Below are 21,929 nucleotides of genomic sequence, written 5' to 3'. Positions count from 1 at the left end.
GAAGCCATTTTTTAATCCCATCTCTGGCAAAGAGATGGTGACTGGAGATAACTTCAGTCCTATACAACACAGGCCTGGCTATAAACACAATTCTTGTATTTTTACGGCAGTTTGTAACCAACGTTAACCCCTTGTGTGCCAGATTGTTAAAATACCCAATATCGCATGATATTATCATGACACGCACCCTGATTTCTACAATTACATGAATCTCCGAGCCACCTAAAATTTACTGTTGCATATTTGAGCAGTTAAACAGCCAACTGCGTCCGTGTGACTTGTCGTATGTGGACATAAAGAGAAAAAAATGAATTGCATACTTTTTCATATTTTATTTTTTCAGATCTTTTTTTTTTTTTAAATTACATTCCCTAATGGTTTAACAAAGTAGTAAACAAGTTAGTGTTGTGCTGCTCATTGATTGATTTCACCCTAAAGCTCACAGTTTTGAGGTTAAAAGTACTTCTGCTCTATCTACTCATGCTAGACACGTTATGGGAAACACGCGAATGTCAGGTTCCTCCTGCATTGCTTTAAGTTCTATCATTCTTTTTCTGATATTAACTACGCGCACACTACTCGCATGCCATTTTTTTTTACAGTTTTATTAACCCTAAGCTCAGTGTCGAGCAGGAGGATAAATGCCTTTGTATTAAGTATTAACCCCTTTGGTGTCAGCATTGCATAGCTCTACCAACCTATTTTACTCAACTCTTATTGCAATATTTTTATGCATTGTAAAGCATCCTTTTCATTTTATAGCGGGTTTTAACCCATCTCCAAAGCAGTGAAAGATCTTTGCAACACTTTCCTGTTTGGGATAATTTGTTGCAAATGTTCCCAGCAGTTTGAGCTGTAAACTGTAAAAATAAATAATGTTACCTTAGTAATAGAAGGATATATTGTAGCTGCTGGGTTACACTGACTGAAACAGCCACAGGCACAAAACCATGATTTTGACAGATTTATAACAGGAGCACCAAACGATTGCCAGATTAGGTAAGAATGTAGAATTATACACTGTGACATGCTTTACATGTACAAATAATAAAAAAAAAGGAAGAAAAAAAAGTTGGAAAGTAGTATTGCTGATTTAAAACTAATTAAAAATTACATTAAGAAGCCCTCTGCCCTCCACTCCTGGAGACTTAATATTTCACTGCTGGTCGTCCCAGAGATCGACTAATTTAATCATGAGATTGAAACATACTTTACCATAAACAACAACGGAGACACAACACCAAACACATTGACAGAACATAAGGGACTTTAAGAACAGCGTCGTAAAGGGAAAAAATGGGGAGCAGAAACAGAGCTAACCAAAGAACTGGTGGACCTAGAACCCCGCAATAAGCAAAAGGTTGACCCCCCAGCTAATTAGAATCCAAAGTTTTTGAAGAGAGCTGGGTATACTAGAGCTGGGTATACTTCTGGTGGATGAGCTGAAAAAGCTTTGCGCTGGGCAGTCAACTTTTCTACCAAAAGGGGAACAAACTGAACACCATGTTGGCACGTAAATTAAGAGATAAACAAAGTCAACAACATATTTCGGCCATCAAATTCAAAACTGGGACACTTACACATAGCCCTGAAATTATCATATCAGAGTTCCATAGATTTTAAATAGAATTATATGATGGGCAGAAAAACAATGAAACAACAAAAGATAGAACACAATTCCTAAAGTAATGCAATCTACCAAGAGTAACCCTGAAAAGAGCTGAACGGCCTCATTACAGAAGAGATCTCCATCACAATAAAATCATTAACACCAGCCAAGGCGCTGGGACCCGTCGGCTTCCTTGGTCTATATTAGAAAAAAAATCAGAAAAATAAACGCCTCTAACGAGGCTTTTCAATAGCTTTATCGATCGTAAGATCATCCCAAACTAAATGTTACAGGCCATGATTACGCTGATAAATAAGCCAGAGAAAGACCTGACAAAGTGCCGCAGCTACCGGCCAATATCCCTTATTGATACAGATGTCAAGATCTTGGTAAGAATTGTAGCAACCAGATTAAATAAACTGCTCCCTAGATTTATTCACCACGACCAAGTGGGATTTATTCCACAAAGAATCACCATAAGAACATTTTTTAGGATTTATGACGACGGGTTGATGACTTGGGAGAATCCAAGGACCCTACGACTTGGCAGGACATGTGGGAGGCGACATATTCTATATCCATAAATACTAATATAAAGGAAAATGCGTATAAAGGGTTATGACCCCACACAAAATACAGGAGCTCCTCCCTGAATTGCTTTTGTGGTTGTGGACAGTGTATATCAATGGCACATACTGTATCTGGTGGAACTGCTCAATGATAGCTGTAGTCTTGGGGTAAGGGGAAGAAAGGGAGGGGCTCTTGCTGCAATCTGTAGTTTGTATGTGGTGCCAGGAGTATAGGTACAAGGAGCAACAGAAACTTGCCGAAGCAAGTAAAAAAGACCCCTTTAGGTACAGCACTCGCCAAAAAATGTGGGTATATGAAGACATTAAAACGTAACCTTTAATGGTCCTAGTAGTTAAAATAATGTTGGATAAAACACTACTGAACAAACGGCACGAACACACACGAACACACACGATCACAAGAAATAAAAAATTATTAAATTAGTACTCTGTCTGGTCTCTGTTTGTACCTTGAACTAAGGTCCAGAAAATAGGGTTATGCTGATGAAAATTGATCAATAGCGCCACCTAGCTGTTAACTCACATTATCCAATATATATATACTTTACATTAAGGAGTAAATGCCATACATAAATGTTTGGAAATTTGTACGTGAACTACAGCATATAATTGATATAGGTGATTGAATCACCTTATGACCCAGCTCGGTGGTTAATTAGCCCCTCTAGAGAGAATAGTGATACTATAAAATGAGCAACGCAAATAATGTCTTGATATTCAAGGTTGGCTTTAATGTAGCTCAAAAAAAAAAAATATTTAAAGGTTTAATAACCATAGATTGAGACATCTAACTAAACAAATGTCTCTCGGCATGATAGCTGGCCTCATAAATAGTCCTAAATATAACATTGAGATTGAGTGCATGGCCAGCTTTACTAAATGAGCCCCCATTGAACCTACCATACTATGCGTGTAAGCTCACTGCATATTCTGGCAGCAACCAGATGCACCATAGCTGCCTCCTAGAAGGGTCCTATGCCAAGTATAGCCAAAGTAATCAATAGTCTGGCTAACAGTACATTACGAAAAAAGTACAGCATATTTAACAGACTCTATGCACAAGTTTAGAAATATTTGGGGACTTTGGCTAGACAGAATGGCAGAGCCGGTGTTTGTAGGGCAGGATCTGAAACTCTAGACCAGGGGTGCGCCGCGTTACCAGGATGACGCGCCGCTGGAACGGAAGGCAAGTGTATTATAGAGGCTTGGCGCGGTTCCCCGGCATTTAATTTAAATGCTTGGTGGGAGAGCGCGGGACCTCTATAACGGCTGCGCCCCCCAGTTTACGCACCACTGCTCTAGACTGTGCCTGATTGAGGAAAATAATTTTGGGAAAGGGCCTAGCACCTGTGTGATCTATTGGGCAAAATAACTTTGGTGATTTTTGTTGTTGATCTAGAGGAGACGATCAAAATGGTATTGCATTATATAAAACATTTTTTTTTAAACCCATTAGAAGTATTTGTTACACAACTATGATATGTAATCATGCAACTGACATGCCTTGTCCCGAATCACCCTGACCTCCCACCGTTACCAACACACCCCCCTTTTTATTTTTCTATACCTCCCATCCCAATGTTATGAGTGTGTCAAACTTCTGTAATGTTATTTACTGTGTTACAAAAGAAATAAAAATACAAAGTTAACAAGAGAAGTAAATATCTAATACTACAGAACTGATTTATTAAATAAAACACATGTAGGATATTGCTTAGATTGCTCTTTTCAAAGCTCTGTAAACTATAACGTTATCTTTGAAGATTTTTGAAGATATATTGTTGGATAACTAAAAAGTATCGCAACCTACATCATGATAATAAACACAACGAAAAGGAGTACGCTAAAAAGAATAAATCCCTCTATATTTTTAAAGGGGGGATAATTGCATAGTTGCATAGTAGATGACGTTGAAAAAAGACATACGTTCATCAAGTTCAACCTATGCTAAAAGTAGACAAGATACTTTATCCTATATCTGTACTTACTTATTGATCCAGAGGAAAGCAAACAAAAAACCCCAGTGTCATATCATCCAATGATATCACATAAGGGGAAAAGTAAATTCCTTCCCGACTCCAAGAATTGGCAATCGGATTATTCCCTGGATCAACATTCTTCCCATGTTTACTTATTTGGTATATCCCTGTATACCTTTCCTTTCTAAAAAGATGTCTAACCTTACATTACAATAATTAATATTGAAGGACTGCTACCGAGGATTACCTACATAATACATGAGTTGAAGCAAATGGAACAACTTAAACTAGTAAATTACATCAAATAAATAACTATTAGGACAGGGAAATTGTTAAAACCACACATGATGGCTGAGAGCAAGCCTGAGTGTAAAAAATATCAACAAAAAATATGAAGTCCAAAATAGAGATTGGTCTCAGTTTGCTGTTTCAATCCTCTTATCTGTATATATCTCTGAAAAAATGAGGGCAAAAACAGACCTCAAAATCTTTATAGAACACTTCAACATAAACGCGAGAAATCACTTGCATTAAAATTGTAATACTATTAAATTATCACTTGGAAATTGTAGTAATTATAATGGATCTCTCGCTCTCCGTAATTAGTCCCCGAATCATGTCTCAATGAGCTTCCAAACCACCTGGAGCAAGTTGAAAAAGAGGAGCCAATCTCCTACGCTTCTGACAGATCTCCTACCAAGCAGTCAGTGTCTGGATCCACTCCAGAAACGTCCGCTACCTCTGTGTCAAGCAGCCTAGCGTCCTTGTTGGTTGTGGTCTCCTGGAAATGACACGTCCAGCCCGGAAATCGCTCTCCGTGTTGTATTCTGGTCCTTGAAAAAGGTTGTGCAGGGGCTCCAGATCTCCCGTCTTGCTACAATGCAAGAGCACAAACAGAACAAAATGTTCCAAAGTCCAAGAACACCTCCTATGCGTTTCGATCCCTAACGAAGCCACAACCGGTGGTGAAATGTGTAGGACGCTCGTGGAGATGTGATTCGGGGACTAATTACGGAGAGTGTGAGATCCATTATCATGAATACAATTTCTAAGTGATAATTTAATATTGCAATTTTAATGCAAGTTATTTTTCTCATTTTTTTTTGTTATATTAAGATTTTGATGTCTTTTTTTTGCGCTCTGTTTTTTTCCCCAAGGCAACCAACATAAAATCTGCTTTCTCCCGTACCAACGTGGCTAGTAGAGCTTTGAACGCCATCTAATTTGATAAAAGGGTTTTGAAGCAGCAAATTATGTTAGTCACACAATCATGATTTTGACAGATTTATAACAGGAGCACCAAACGATTGCCAGCTTGGGCAAGAATGTACAATTCTGCATTCACATGCTTTACATGTACAAATAATAAAATAATAAAAATGAAGTAGAGGTAAGTAGTATTACTTCTTTAAGCATTTGTATCGGGTTATTCAGGGGTGCTCAACTCCAGTCCTAAAGCCCCCCCAACAGGTCAGGTTTTCAGGATAAGGCTGCCTCAGTCAGCATAAATGGCCCAATCAGAGGCTCAGTCTTTGACTGAGCCTCTGAGCCAACTGTGCTGAAGTAGGGACTGATTGAGCCAGCTGTGCTAAAACGGGGATATCCTGAAAACCTGACCGGGGGGAGGGAGGGGGCTTAAGGATTGGACTTGAGCTCCCCTGTGCTAATTGACAAAGGTGACATTTTACACTAAACTTTTAATTTTCAGTTCCCAAAGCATTAGCATTATTATTATTATTTCTCCTTACCAGGAACGTGTGCCATATGGCAGACATGGAGGTTATATTCGAATTCAAAAACCCCACAAAGCAGGCTATTATAAGTGCAACACACTACTCCTTCCCATCCTTCTCCCATGTCACGGGTTGGTAAGCACAATATTTATCATTGTAAGAACAAATAAAAGCACAAGATTTACAGCGCCAAATATTTGGGGTCAAACAGGCGACCCTCAGTAACACAAAACATCCTTCCCAAACATGCAAACACAGAATCATTAAAAAAGATAGGAATAATGTCTATCAATTAATCCAAACTATGAGTAGGGTTGCAAACCAATCAAATATATCACTGATTAGCGAGTAACACTTCAGCAGAGTTTTTTTTTTATATTGTAGGCCACCACGTAATGGATGCAAACGCTCCAAGTGCAGTCCCACGTGGGACGGCTGATCTAAAATGTCCCAGTATTTTTAACGGTACAATCCTATGTGGCTGGCCATAAAAGAAATATTTCCATTTCCCTTTATTCCAGCAAGTCCTGATTGGAGGGCTAATACATATAAAGGGATGGGGAGAGAGTGGGGACTCGGGTTGAAAACCATGATATCACAAAAGGGGGTAGCCACAGGAAATTAAACCCCTCCCAAGTCTCCGCTCACCAGGTTTACAAAATAGTTGTTGGGGTCGGAAGTTGGTGAAAAGGCTTCAGTGACCCAGATTTCACTGACACCCCACCCACCTTCTTCTCCCCCCCCCCCCACCCCCATACCTCTTCTCTCCCCTATACCTCCTCTCACCCCATACCTCCTCTTCCCCCTTCCCGTACCTCTTGTCCCCCTGTACCTCCTTTTCTCTTCCCCCCCATACCTCCTCTGTTCCGCATATACCACCTCTCCCCCCTCCCCCCCCCCCGAGGGCGCGGGGCCTCTGTCTCTTACCAGAGCGGCATTTCCTGCAGCGTCACGTTTTCATGACAACCCGATGGCACATGGTGACACATTGACATGACACTGATGTCTCATGGCAATTTGTTGCTGACACAACGTGACGTCACATGACGCTGTTTCATGAGACGAGGGCTGGTAAGACAAATCGCCACGGCCGATATATCTGTTTTCAAACCGCTCCTGCCCTAGGCCCCATACACTCTTTCCCTCCCCCCCGTATCTCCCCACTGTGCAAGGTGATTAAGGGGTTCGGGGACGGCTCCTTTTATTTGTCTACACTACAAGATTTCTATTGTCAACCCTGGCTGGAAGAGTGACGGCCGCAGAGTGCACTCAACCACATGCTCGCTTTTTGTAGTGATCATGTGGTCACCGTTCCGATTGCTTCACCGCTCTATTGGCTCGCTGAACGCGATCTCTTAGAAAAGCAGCATTTCTAACATGACATACCCTCGAAATCAATATACCTTTATGACATGCATAGTACATCTTGGAGCACTCATAGGGTTAAAGGGCTTAATCTTTTACTACATTTTGGCGATTTACCATTTATTTGGGAAATTGTTTTATCTCTGCTTTGTCCCATTTCTTTCTAGTTGGTTATTTGAGATCACAAATCTGATTGGGTTACATTTCAGTGGAGCAAAGGTGTCCCTTTCAGACACCTGGCAAATAAACACAATGGGAAATATACAAACTAAAAACTAATTTGACAATATTTCTACTTTTCAGTGACCTTCTAATAATTTATGGAATATAGCCCTGTAATTAGTTCTATTTGGGCCTTCATGAGACACCACCTTTAAACTGTGTTTTTGTTTTTTTTGTGGACAAAGTTAAATTCATATTAGGCATGAAGTGTTTAGAAATGAGGGGAAAAAAAGCTTGTTTGTGTACTCACGAAATTTGGCCTTTGCTGACCCGGCTTTAACATCCGAGCACTAAGAGCAGTCATTTGTTTTGACAGCAGAATTAATTAAGGCTAAAACAATTGAAATTCCACTTGTATCAAGCTGTTCATTAGGAGCTGCTCTCTGGCTTTAGTGCTGTCAGAAAAATAACTGTCTTGCAATGATGCAATAGCAGAACGATGGCCGGTCCACTGAATTTTGCGAGTGAGGTTGAATAAACGTTTTGCTGCGGAAAAGATTCAGAAGTGACACACTGCAGGAGGGGGGTATCAGTGTGCACTGATATCCAGCTGGGCTGTCAACTGGCACCATGCCAGGCACGCAAGGCCTCGCCACTCAGAGCAGCATTGGGAACACATGCAAGTGAACTTAAGGAACCGCAAACAGCTCTCGGTTTCTGCTTAATCCGGTAAGGAAAAACTCCTATTCTCACAGAAAAATAATCTAAGAAAGAATATTAAAATAGCAAATGTCACCGATTATCTGAGACAGCACCAGCTTGGAAATGTTGGTTCAGAAACACAAATAGGTCATCATGAATAACTGTGAGCAGCATACAAAGCTTGTCAAAAGCATAAAAACTATGATTTATTTTAGATGAAGTATCTCAGATTACATTTTGAGCAGCTTCCCACTTTATCTCCAATATACTTTGGTTTCATGGAAACCTGCAACCTTTTGAGCGTTCCAGAAATGTGTCAACTTTACCATAATTTAGCGCTGTTCAAGCAGCAGTACTGTCTGCTTGTGATTTTTTTTTGCTTTTTAAAGCTTACCTGAAAGGGTTTGTTCCCCGCTCCTGATCTATACACCTACCTTCTGCTTTCCCCCAGACATGCGCTCTCTCTGTCCTTCAAAAGGTTATGCAAACTCTCTCTTTTTTTAAAAATAATTTTGCTTTAAAGCTGCGCCACCCCCAAGAAGCTGGTATGAATGACTATTTTACCCCATAAGCATATCCTGCCTAAAAAAACAACTCTTTAGACTGCACTGGGTTCTGGGGAGGGCTCCATTTTAACATCCAGGATACTTCATATTTCAAAAGCTTATAGCTCTCATATTTTAAAAAGACAGTGTTGGAAAGGGTTAGAAGAGCTGAGAGTCATAAATCAACGAATTTGCTTGTACAGAGTTTTGTTGTTAGAGGAAGATCCCATAACATAATTTTAATGCATTCAAGTAAAGGATCAAAAACCAAAGAAACAGCGCAATACGCTCATCGTGATCTATATCAATACATAGTTATATTTGAAAAAGGGTAAGTATTCTGCGTACATAAAATCATAGGCATGTCATGTGATCTTCACATATGTTACCGAACATCAAATTGGAACACTGGTCAGATGGACAGCTGTGGGTGGTTTCCGGACGGCGTCTTCTCCCCTCACGGATGGTGGCTTCTCTCACAAGCAGCATTATCAGTCCATTCCGGAGCATGCGCCTCGTCAGAGGAACCTCCCCACGGCAGGTGTAGAGCAAAGTCCCAAATTGGAGAGAGATTGAATTCTCTCTCTTAGACTATTTAGTCCCACAGTGTACCGCAATCGGTAATGGGAAGTCCACAGGGTCGTAGGATCACATAAATATAGACCCACAGATCAAGTGACGTTCTTAGGATCAATACTGGAAACCCCAGACTAACACTTACTGTGCAGTGCAACATACAGCAGCGTCACAATTAGTAAAACCGCTAGTGGGCGGTTCACCAATAGAACGAACAACTGAACTTGTCACACACACAAGGTGTTTAAGGCTTCATGGTTATTACAAAGGCTAAAATTAGCAGAAATAGAATAAAGTAAAATCAATTATCCTACGTGTTTCGTAGCTGTACTGCTACTACTTCAAGGAATACCGTGGGGAGGTTCATCTGACGAGGCGCATGCTCCGGGATGGACTGATAGTGCTGCTTGTGAGAGAAGCCACCATCCATGAGGGGAAAAGACGACGTCCGGAGACCATCCACAGCTGTTTTTGTGAGGGTCCAGTTCCTGACCAGTGTTCCAATTTGATGTTCGGTAACATATGTGATGATCACATGACATGCCTATGATTTACTGATTTTATGTACGCAGAATACTTACCCTTTTTCAAATATAACTTTGTATTGATATACTTCACGATGAGCGTATTGCGCTGTTTCTTTTGTTTTTGATTCTCAGTAGTGTTAGGGGTGTTGAGCCACCCCTTGGTACAGCTGCAGATGCTCTCTGAGACCTACACGGTTTTGTATGTTTTTTCACTTAATTTATTATTCACTGGTGTGAATTTAAGGGTGTTGGCATTTGCATTTTATACAGTCACTAGTTACACGTAATAACATTTTGAGTTATTTTAGTCGCGCACTTATTCTTTTAACTATTCAAATAAAGAACATTTCAGACGCAATGGACCTTCAAGGCTACACCAGTAGTTTGAAACCTTATCCAGGACCATCAGCATGTCCACTAGAGGGCAGGCCTACACTTTCTTTAAAAAAATATCATTGTTTCTCTGTAAAGCGCCAACATATTCCGCAGTGCCGCACAATGGGAGTACAGAGTTGTATATATTACATAAACAGAATGACATGCCAAGTAAGGACAAACGAGCACAGATACAGAAGGTAATTAAGATTCTGCTCGTGAGCGCTTACAATCTATATCTGAAAACATTTCTAAACCTTTTATTTTTTACCTTATTTTTTTTTTTATTTAAAAAAAAAAAATTTTTCAACTTCAAATTTTCTTTATTGGGGTCATGTATTCTTACATTGTATCACATCCCATTGTGTTACTTCCCCCCCAATAGTGTTTTTATACATACATAAGGCAACGTTAACTGCAACCGTACAGAACATGGACAGCACAGACAGAACAGACAAGACAAACCAGACGGCAGACAGGAGGGGGGAGGAAGGAGGGGACAGGGGAGGAGGGAGGGGGCGGCCCTCTCTGGATATTCCTGATGTCGTGTTTTCTTTTTCTAAACCTTTATTTTAATGTAAGAACAGGCACTTTTTAGTATATTTGTAGATTGACAGTTTTTCAACATTTATTGGTTTATTATTGTTTTTCTCAAGCCCTTTAGTCAGAGGACCAGTGAGCTTGGGTGGGTATTTGTGGGTATTTTCCCTTTCAAAAGGCTGTAGTATCACAGAAAAGAAGTAACAAAGGCAATGTTTAGTTAACTTTTTACAACCTAAGTTTTTTTTTTTTTTTTTTTATTTGTTATAGGGATGTCTATATTTAATACATATCCCAGTTTTAGCTCCTCAAATCCCCAGAGGGTTTCCTGCAATTTTCAGGTAATTCGAAAATTGTACCAAATACAAAAGAATTTAGATGAATCTGCTTGCAGATGCGCTATTAGAGAGGGTTGGGGTTCCTTACAATGCATCTGATCTCAGAGAAACTATTAGAGAGGGTTGGGGTTCAGCAGAATTTCACAATAGTACTATAGGGTTCCTTAACAAAAAAAAGGTTGGAAACCACTGCTATAGAAGATTGTTTGAACATTCAGTTGCTGCCATTTGGAGTACATTGTCAGTAGTTATTTGGTTAATCATTTGTAGCTTTTTACAAAAGGGCCATTATGTTTACTGCGCATTTATTTGACAAATAATATTATAGTAATTATCCATTTATGTTGTATATGGTTTTACTAATTGTTCCAAACAGGTGGTAAGACCTATGTACATGTATGTGGCATATACGTCAGCATCTCCATGTAAAATGAACGGGGTGGGGGGCAAACTGGGTAAGGGTTATAACCCTGGGCATAATTTGTGAAATGTGTGTTTAAGGTCATTCTTCCAATTATTTTATATTGTCCTAGATTAAATCAGAAGAATTTGCACTGTAATTTGTGACTCTTAATATTTGTATACAACAAAAACAAAGAAGCCCAGTGTTACTTCCAATATGTCAAAAATACACAGTGAAATACCTATATATTCTCTTGAATAAGGGTCATTTAGTTTAACCCTTTGGCCAAAGTGTCTTAAGCCTGCTGACACTTTCAAGGCATGACCGTTAGCAGGTCCTGATTTTTTTTTTTTTTTTTAGAGCTTGCTGGGTATCTGTGTGTTTCTTTATATTTGTGTCTGTAAATGTTTACCCCTCATGTACTTTTATTTTGGATATTGCCTTTCTTTGTGTAAATTATGCTTCTACTTTAGACCCAGATTCATTAAAGGCTGCTGAGCTTTCAGCATGTCTTAACTCCCATTAAAATGTGTTTGAGGTAGAGTGGTAAAGCGTAGCACCATTTAGTGAATCTGGGCCGTTGTCTGTCTTTGGGTGGAGGATTTGAACCAAAATCCTGACCAAGTTCTCATTTACTTTTGTTGACACTGACTTTTCTTTTTATTCCGCAATTATGGTTGGTCAATATTTTCATTGAAGACTTAATGCTCCTGTTCTTTCTTTAAGGTCCCATTGAATTTGAAGAGTGCAACACAGCCATTGCTATAGAAGGTGAGTTTTATTAATGCGAGTAAACTTTGCGGTGTAGTAATAGAATATTAAGGTGGTTATTAGTGTATTAGTAGGCAATCTCCGCTAAATTTGGCGCCCTGGAATACCACTAAGGATTGCTTACAAACCCTTTCACCCCAGTCACAAGAACAAAAAAAAGGACGCAGACACGCACTTAAATGCAGGACCTTAAATATTGCAAGACAAAATGTTGTCAATATGAGAATGTAGCTGCAATCCGAAGGGTTATGGGGAGCTCAATCACAAGGGGGCATGCAACCTGAAGTAGATCAACAGGTTGTTCCCTATATGCAGGAGAAAGGATGACGCCAACATTCCTGACAGTCCTGCTGAAAGGATACTATTGATGTTCACTATAAAGTGCCAGTGAGATTAAGTCCATCCCTCCAGGCTGTGTTGAGATTTGGTATTCAAGAACCGCGTATCTGGTTCTCCATTTGTTTTCTAGTCCCAGTCGGTCCATAGTCATGTGAGCTCTTATGTTATTCAGTCTAGGTTTGAAATGATCATTGGAAAATGTTTTGGAGAGAATGCAAAATAACGTACGCCAGGCGTGTTTGTGAAAAAGGGACCATGTGGTATCGATAGGTTGTAATGAATAACTAGTTTTATATTTATTATTTTTCTTGTTGGTTTTCGTCACTGGGTTGGCACTCCTCTTTATTTTTAGCAGTCCAGGCAGTATTTAACATTTTCAGTGTTTTTCTTAATTTCCTCTATATAGCAAGCATTTTCTCTTCTTTTTCTTAAGGCGTAAAACAGAGGAAAAGGAAGACTTTTGGTCTACCTGGAATAATTAAGAAGGAAAAGGATACCGAATCTGTGTAAGCATGTTGCATATTTATACCTTTTACATTGTAGGCTATATTTGAAACCGGTTTTGAAGGGTTTTAGCAGTCTTTGGTGGATGAATAATAATGTTGTCATGCTCCTACTGTGTGTAATCACGAGCAATCAATATGCATAGTCAATTCAAATGATTCTCAATCTTTTGACTGAGGGAAAAGTACAGTTCTAGCCAATGACAGACTGGGCCGTATAATTTCTAGAAAACGGTGTGGCAGAAGACAGCCAGCCCAGTTAACTTTTCTTGCTAAAGAAAGAATAGATGATCCTGTTTATTTACATTGTTTTTTTTTTCCTTTTGCAGGGAATGTGCAGATGCGGATTCAGGTGTAAGTACTGCCTAACATTTTCATTCCACATCACTTAAAAAATAAATAAATAATAGGACATTTTTGCTGTGTAAAATGTAATTGCTACCCACAATATTTTCTTTCCACCCCAGATATGGCTCCCTGCATTGTTTTCGTTGGGATTTATGTAAAGATTATACCCTCATCTTTGTTCCGCATTGTTTTTGGAAATGTTCTGTAATTATATTTAAAGTACTGTACTTGGTTTCTTCCTTCTTTCCTGTAGCTTATTTGTTTGTTTTTATTATGTTGCCTATGTGATCTTTTCAGTCTAAGTAATCTAATTCAGTGCTGTTAGGAGTTAAAATAAAATGTGTAAACCAGGTGGAATAGAGAAAAAAGGGCTTGTTGATCTGAAAACAAGAAACAAATGAGTCTGTAGTTTTTGCGTTCTATCTAGCTCACACATCAAATGAAATCAAATTACCATTCATTTTAAAATGCATCATTTACATATAATTAGTCAACAGTGTTTTTCATCCTTAAATGTAAGTGGTTGGGCACAAATTTAAAACAAATCAAGTGGGTTTAATAGTAAAAAAATAATAATAAAAATAGGATTTTGTTTTTCCTATGCTACCTAATTTCAATTGTGGGCCGGATTGTGGACTGTCCTATATACAGGTCAGTTATTAATCCAATCCTTTCGAGGTTTTGTTTGAATGATGACGACAACGCAGTGCGATTTGCATTTTGACAAGTAAGCCAATTACATTGATACAATGTTTAAAAAAATAAATTAAAAAATATATATAATTGTATTTGCTGCTTGGAACTGTCCGATCAACTCTCTTGCTGCCAGAGGAGCCTGTAACGCATCACTCCACAATGTTTTGCAGGCCCCTCTGCCAGCGAAACGATTTGTTCGGTCCTGCGTTGGGGTCTTGCACTTTTAAGCTGCTATCTGAGACAAGCGTTATTCTTTAGATTCCAGCTCAATAAAAAGAAGAAAACCAGACTGTGTGGTGCTCTTAAAACGTAGACTCAGCAACTTCAATTATAATGTATAACATAGTGTTTGTCCTTGGAGTATCCCACATATAAATGGTGACCACCTATAGCATAAACACCTATTTCCACCAGGTATCAATAAACCGGAAGAGTATAACCCCAATTGGTAAATACTCACACTAGCTAGTGTCCAGCCAAATCATTGAATGGGAAAAAACGGTGTATATAGAGTAAATAAACTCACTTAAGACAGGTGGTCCTCCAGGGATTAACCTTCCTAGGTGCGTGCATCCGGTACTCCACAGCAAGGGCAGATATCCAGAAGGAGAATTGGAGCACAGCTACAAAAAATTGCTAGAGAGTGTTTCCCAAAATGAGAGGTTTAATATGGTCAGAGCATGGTTGACAGAAAAAATAGAGCCCTCAGGCCCCCACCGACATGTTTCGAGCGTGCGCTCTTTATCAAGGTGTACCAATTTTATTTACTAATATAAGACACTGAGTTTAGTTCCTGGTAATGACCAGTGTTCGGACCACCAGCTATTTTGATTTGTGGGGGCAATCCTTTTGGCAGTTATAGGAGCAATGCACCCCAAATAGACCATTTTTTCACAGGATTAGAACTTGGCGGTCCTCCAGAGCTGAGCCGCACTATTTACATGGGGCGGGATACCCCGCTTCCCTGAGGTACTTACTGGTAAAGTTACCAATATTACGTCCTGGTCTTTAAAAGGGATTTAAATGGCTGTCCAATAGGAAGCAACAACGGATAATGTTGCGGCTTGCTAGGCTGCGGCCAGGGTGAATGCCGGCGCTCACGCTCCATGGCGTGAGGTGCTTATGTTGGTCGGGCGATTCGTGGCCTACTAGTTGTGCGCGTAGGGAGGTGTGCCCGTGACGTCCCGTGAGTGGTTCGCCCTCATTGGCTGAACTGCGCACGTGACAAGGGGCAAGCACGCAAAAAAAATCAAATTTGCTTGTCTCTGCAAGCAGAAAGCTCACGCACCCGCACTATGGCCAATCGCATTGTGATTCAGGGTTTCGATCGCGTTAAGCATGAGCACGCACGCTTCACCCTGGCCACGGCCCTATTGGCCTGAGTGGTCTCCCCTGGAAGAGTTTTAAATCCAGTAAATATCTTTAGAACTGAAGGGTCTCCAGTAAAAAAAAAAAAATATATATATATATAAAAAAAATTAAAGCTAGAAGAACTGCTCCTTTAAAGGTTGCATATAAAAAGCAAAGCACATCAATGTTTATAAAACCTCACAAGGTTATCAGTTTATCATATTCTCCTTAAAATAACTCTGCTATTAGATGTTTCAAAGACTCGCACTGTGAGGCCATTTACTGCTGCAACACTATGCTGTCTTTCTGCTTCACATAAATACTGTATGCATAGTTCGGTTTGATACAATCAAAGGTCACTTGGCCATGTGAGCACTGAACCATAATTACCTGCTCATGCAAACCTTATTTTAACTAAACTCATATCCATTCTGCTCCATCATTACATTACAAAATAAATTCCATGACCATTCCGGAGGTCAAAGGCATAAATCAGATATGCTTTCCTCTGTGTGGTTTCTGCAAGGCAGAGTAGGTAAAAACTGAAATTCTTGGGAAAGGGACATAACCTACAATGGTCACATTAGTGATAATGGTCGGGTGCGTGATGGCTGCAAGGTTAAATCGCTGAAGCAAGGCCTAACCCGGTTTGACTTACAATGTTTACTTTCTGACTTGCTTGTTTGGTGCTCATGGTTAATAATTAATGAAGCACATTAAACTGGAAACATGTCTGTCGGCTTCTGTTCAAAAACACAACAGTATTGAGGGTTTTTCAGAAGTGCTGCATACACTGCTTACATTCCATTTCCCACTTAAACACACCTTGAATTTGCAGGCATATAACATCTTCTCTTCCATTTGTATACTTGCATAACATTAGATATACTATTAATTGTGGTTTAAAGAAGACCAACATCACATTCCACAGAATACACCGTTTATACTGGTTTCTTTAATGACTACTTTTGGGATCATAAAGTGATTTTAATCAAGTTATTACACATTTCCTAAATCACATGCTGCTCCTTTTCAGACTTGCTAAATCCTGGTAATGATTTCGCATCTATGTTTCTGAAATGCATTAAAGTATTGTTCTGATGACGAATGTGACACTGAAGTTTGTTATGACGTGAAAGAATAATGCATGCACTTTCTAAAAGTAATTTGAGACTCGGCAATAGATCGAGGTTTTAACTCTTGGTAAAGACGAGTAATCTTTCTGTGCGCTCTAAAAGTTCCAAAATAGATGGAAAAAGGTTGGTTCATCGAAATGTCAACTGTACATTATATATAGTACACTGATTTCAAATTCATGTATGTTTTCATATGGCTTAGTCTTTGATATTCCCAGTGCTCCCCCCAAAAAATTATAATCACATTCACTCACTCGAATATGAAAAACCTAGTAAATGTAGAGTTAAACTTTGAGCTTCTATTTTGTGGGTTTTTCCTCTGACGTTGCAAAGATCACCCCTTTACGGTTTAAACTCTAACACAGGCTCTCATTCTCTTACGTCTTAACTATTTGTAACCTTCTACTGTCCAGCCTTCCTGTCTCATGTCTCCCCTACAATCTATCCTAAATGCTGCTACCAGAATCACGTCACGCTCTCCTAAATCTGTCTAAGCTTCTCTCCTGCTGACATCTCCTCCTGGCGTCCTGTTATATCCCATATTACTTATACAATTCTGCCTCTCGCTTTTAAGGCAATACTCTCCTCTACCCCTCCTTACTTGTCGGGCCTGATTTCTCGCTGTACACCTGCCCGACCCTTGCGTTCTGCCGAAGGCTGTCTTCTCTCTACCCCTTTTCTATCTAAAGCCCTCTCCCGCCTCTCCTGCCTAAAACCTTTCTCACTGACTGCCCCACACCTCTGGAATGCACTTGCCCTAAATACCCGACTGGCACCCTCTCTCTCCAGTTTTAAGGCACATCTTAAGACACACATCTTTTATGCAGTAGTTAAGTAGCTTTAACGTCCCAGTCCTTTGGCTAGTAGTATATAGTTCATAGCCACTTACCACAACACTCTCCTATTGTCTAATTTCTCCCTACTTACCACTTAGATTGTAAGCTCTTTGGGACAGGGACTCCTTTTCCTAATGTTTACTTCATGTCTATAGCACTTGTTTCTATTATGTCACCTATTATTTTGTCCCGTATTACCGCTGTGAAGCGTTATGCATATAAAAATAGAGAGATGCATACATATATACATACATACAACATGAAGACAAGTTGGAATATAGTCTAAATTTATACCTGCGTGATTCTGCCCCAATTGATTGTATTTTTGTATTATGCTTTTTAGTTCTTAAACAGGATTAAGATTTTAACTTTTTTTAATTTATTTTTTATTCTAGAACCTTCCTGCTGTCGATGAAGAAGGATATAGTGTTAAACCAGAAGAAAATCAGACTTATATCCTTTGTTAGTGTTGGTTGTAATTAGCCAGGATTTCGGGTGGACACGTGTAATTTATTTTATTTGCCAGAAAATTACTTTTAGTCCGTCTTTCACACTTTCCTACAGTACCTACTATGTGATGAGCAGATGTATCACTTCATATACAGTACCTTTTACAAATGTGATTTACATAAGGTTTACATAAGTAGATTTTAAGTGTGGTATGCCATAAACATTGGCCACATGTTGCACAGTGACTAGGACATTGTGCAGTCATAAAATGAGCAATCCAAGCTCCTATTTGTTATTTGTTTTTAAACCCAGGATTGAAGCAGAGAAGCAGGCGGTCTCCGGAGCTGAACCCCAGTCATTTCAGCTCTGGGGATACTTACCTCCGTAGTAGGTGCCAGTAGCTGCTCCGGCTTTACAGTTTAAAGCTCCGGTGTCATGCGGGCCAATAGGAAGCCGAACCTGAGGACGTCGCAGCTTCCTATTGGAAGGGCACAGAAGCTTTGAAACAATGCCATAATCTGAACCCTGGTTGCCGAGCAGAGCGGCTTCTGGCACTTACTATGTAGGCAAGTAACTCTGGAAGCAGGGGCCCCAGAGCTATAATTACGGGGGTTCTGCTACGGAGACCCCCTGCTTCAATCTGCGTATACATTATTTTTGAAAAGAGCTTGGATTACTGCTTTAAATGACTGCACACATTTTACTTTGTGGTGTATAACAAATATCAGCATGACATTGACAAAATGCAAGCGATCATCTCAGATGTGAATATTTAATATCTGCTTTATCTTGGATGTGTGGTTTACCCGTTTGTGATTGAGAACAAACCTTGGCAACAAATACCGTATGATCAGTGGCTTTCTAACCTCAATGGTTATGGTTTTCAATATACAAGTTTTAAACTGATTGTCGGTGTATTATTATTCTTGTCTATTAACTTTTGTAAAGGTGATTTACATGTCCTATTACTTTTGAATTCTAGAGCAGTTCTTTTTATTATGTTTCTCACGCACTTTTCCAATTTTCAGTGTTGAAAATGATCCTAATATTTTGTAAGGTATTTGGCTGCAACCTTTGCCGCGTTACTTCCTGCTCCCTGCAAATGGGTATTAAAGCATCAGTTGTTTGTTTTAGATTGTAAAATACTTGTAACCTGTTTGAGTTGGTGCTTTCTTTAACTGGTGCAAACATACCAAAGAGAACCATTTTTACTCTTCATCTGATTCTGACTCGGAGGAAGATGAGCCGAAGAAATTCCATGTGGAGATTAAACCTGTACAGCCAAACAATGGATCTCACCACACGATGGCCTCTCTGGATGAACTGAAAGTATCAATAGGCAATATAACACTTTCTCCAGCTGTTTCTGTGAGTGTTTCCCACTTCTCCTTATTGATTCATATCTGGAAATGGCGAGCGGCAACAAATTATGCTTTTCAGTGATTATTGATCAGGCAAGTGTCAATCTCTAGTTCCTGGAGGCCAAGGGGTTGTTTTAATATTGTTCCACTTACCCTGTTCAGAATTATTTGTTCATTTATTTTACAAGTGTCCTTTATTTTCCTGATCCAATAGGTTAGTGGAAAATAGATTATCCAGTATCTTACTAATTCATGGAAGATAACATCTGTAAAACATTGTTCAGCCTTTTTATGCACTTCACAAAGCTGCTGCAGTAGATATTGTGCCTTCTGTGATATTTGCTTGTGTTGCATTTTGCAGTTACGTTTATTGCACGTGTTAAAATGGTACAGGTGTTATTTGACACACCTGAATTGCAGCTCTTATTCTAATACAGTTACTTACACAAGTGGTAATGCAACAAAATCTCCGTGCAAAGTAGAAGCCTTGAAATAATCCATTTTTTTTACATCCGTTTGCTTGCTAGGTTATGGAATATTTTACAATAGCCCTCACCATGTGATCAGTATGTGAAACAAAATGTAAAGGCAATTTCTAAAAACACTGCCCTGTTAAAGTAGCAGTCTCTCCTAGCACCAAAGTGCAATAATGGATGCAGAATATTTAATAAAGGGCTACATTTGGGTAATTTAAGCTTTTTTTTGTTAACCCAAATCTAACGTTAAAGTATTTTTTTATTTTTTATTATTAAGTTAGAGTACAGGGGTATCCCCTGTATAAACTGTGAGCTGAGACTTGGGAGAGGTTTGATTTTCTCTGGCTGCTCTCTTGTGTGATGTTACTGTGCGTTCAAACAGAGATTACACAGGAAAAGGCCCCTTTCTACCCCTTCCTTTATCATTATTGGCTCTCTGATTAGGACAAGCATTCCCCATTCAGAGGCATCGAAGAAAAAGGACGTTGCGCAAATTCCAAAGACACAAAAGGAGCCCAAACTTTGCCTTAAGCATAGTAACATTTGTGTAAGAATGCCACATATTGTTACGTTCTTTACAAAAGGTTGTTTTTCGGTCTGCTACCAGGGATTGCAACTTTACTATGACTGCATCTTTAATACATTCTTTACATAGTTCTACATATTTTGTGGGTGCAGTTTTCTCGGAGCGTAATGTTTGTGTGTGAGATTGCACACTCTAGTTCTAGAGAAATGTTTTGCTTATTTTTTTAAGTGAAATGACAGGTAGGGAGGGCCGGCATAGCTGTGATGTTTGAAAGTACACACGACCAGTCATGGAAAAACGAATTCCTTTAACGGCAATGAAATGTAGCTGCTAGTTTTTTCCCTTGACTATTTTTTTTGACGTTCACATTTTTGCTGCCAGAATGGCTTGCAACGCAGTATGTTACAGGCCTCTGTGGCTCTGAAAGGGTTAAGCAGTCTTTCAGTCCATCAAACTACTAATAATGCTTAAGCATTCCACTGCAGAAGTTGACAGTGCTTTGCCCTTGGTAATCTGACTGCTAGAAAGATTAAGGCCGCAATTATAGTGGCAGCGTGCATGTGACGGAGCTGGTGACGTCACACAGGCCTGCCGCTCGTGCGAAACCTGCACTGATGTCCAAGGCGTGGCAGATACGTCATGTGAGCGGGTCGCCCTCATTAGGCTGAACCGCGCATGTGACCTAGCCGTTGCGCGGCAAACACCAAATTATTGTCTTCTCCAGAATCACGGTCACGCTTCACCGGTCGCGCGCTCTATAGGCGGCAACATGAGGGTACATACATCTGTTCCGGAGGCGCGCAGCATCGCACGCCACCACTATAATCGCGGCCCAACGTGTATAAAGACTTGTAATTGTAATGTTTCTGATAGTCATTCCGAATAGGTGTTGCAAGGGAATAGAAACCCTTTTTAACATTATGTTTATGTCTGTTACGCCATTCAATATATCTTTAATAGGTTCAAATGTAGGATTTTAAAACTTCTCTGAACAGCATAACGCAAATAAATATTCCAAAGTGCGCACGGTTTGGTTAGATCAGAGGTGGCCAACTCCAGTCCTCAAGGGCCACCAACAGGGCAGGTATTGGGGATAACCCTGCTTCAGCACAGGTTGCTCAATCAGTGGCTCAGTCAGAATAATTGAGCCACTTGTGCTGAAGCAGGGACATCCTTAAAACCTGACCTGTTGGTGACCCTTGAGGTCTGGAGTTGGCCACCCTTGGGTTACATGCCACCCTTGGGTTACATGCTCGTGACTGATACTGGCCATACTCGGTAACGAAGGCCAATTCTAGGTTTGCGGAAATGAGTATGAGAGACGCAGCATTATTTTACCAAATTGACAACTGTTGCCATTTCTAAAAATACTCATTTATTTAAAATCTATATTTCTTCAGAAAACTACTGGAATAATTCCCAGCTAAATATGTGAACAGGAAGAAACGCTCAAAATATAGGCAATTTATGAAGGAAAGAAAATCTAAAGTTTGGCTAGCACAATAAGAGCAGGGTGTGTTTGTAACACAATATTGAGCGGTTCATTTAAAAACTTGCCTCCCACTGGCTTGCAATAAAGTGGAAGCATGTAACACAAACTCTACCTTTAATAAACGTTTTAAAATGTTACCTTTTTAAGGGCTTTAACTTTTTTGGCCCGTACGCAACGACAAAAAAAATCTTTTAACAAACA

The 21,929-nt window shown here is 39.7% G+C and overlaps 1 protein-coding gene across 4 annotated transcripts in view; it reads left to right on the top strand.

Moving 5' to 3' along the window:
- The window catches only part of FCHO2 (FCH and mu domain containing endocytic adaptor 2), a 100,858-nt gene that overhangs the window by 53,664 nt on the left and 25,265 nt on the right, over positions 1 to 21,929 (top strand). For all 4 annotated transcript variants that reach the window (XM_075591860.1, XM_075591867.1, XM_075591875.1 and 1 more), the window contains exons 9-13: positions 12,171 to 12,215; positions 12,988 to 13,060; positions 13,387 to 13,411; positions 17,819 to 17,879; positions 19,066 to 19,241. In XM_075591860.1, coding sequence (XP_075447975.1) covers positions 12,171 to 12,215; positions 12,988 to 13,060; positions 13,387 to 13,411; positions 17,819 to 17,879; positions 19,066 to 19,241 — 380 coding nt within the window. The remainder of the gene's footprint in view (positions 1 to 12,170; positions 12,216 to 12,987; positions 13,061 to 13,386; positions 13,412 to 17,818; positions 17,880 to 19,065; positions 19,242 to 21,929) is intronic.

Source organism: Ascaphus truei, chromosome 1, assembly GCF_040206685.1.
Source record: "Ascaphus truei isolate aAscTru1 chromosome 1, aAscTru1.hap1, whole genome shotgun sequence".
Lineage (NCBI taxonomy): Eukaryota > Metazoa > Chordata > Amphibia > Anura > Ascaphidae > Ascaphus > Ascaphus truei.
The sequence above is the reverse complement of the archived record's forward strand: the minus strand, read 5'-3'. Positions and strand labels throughout refer to the sequence as shown.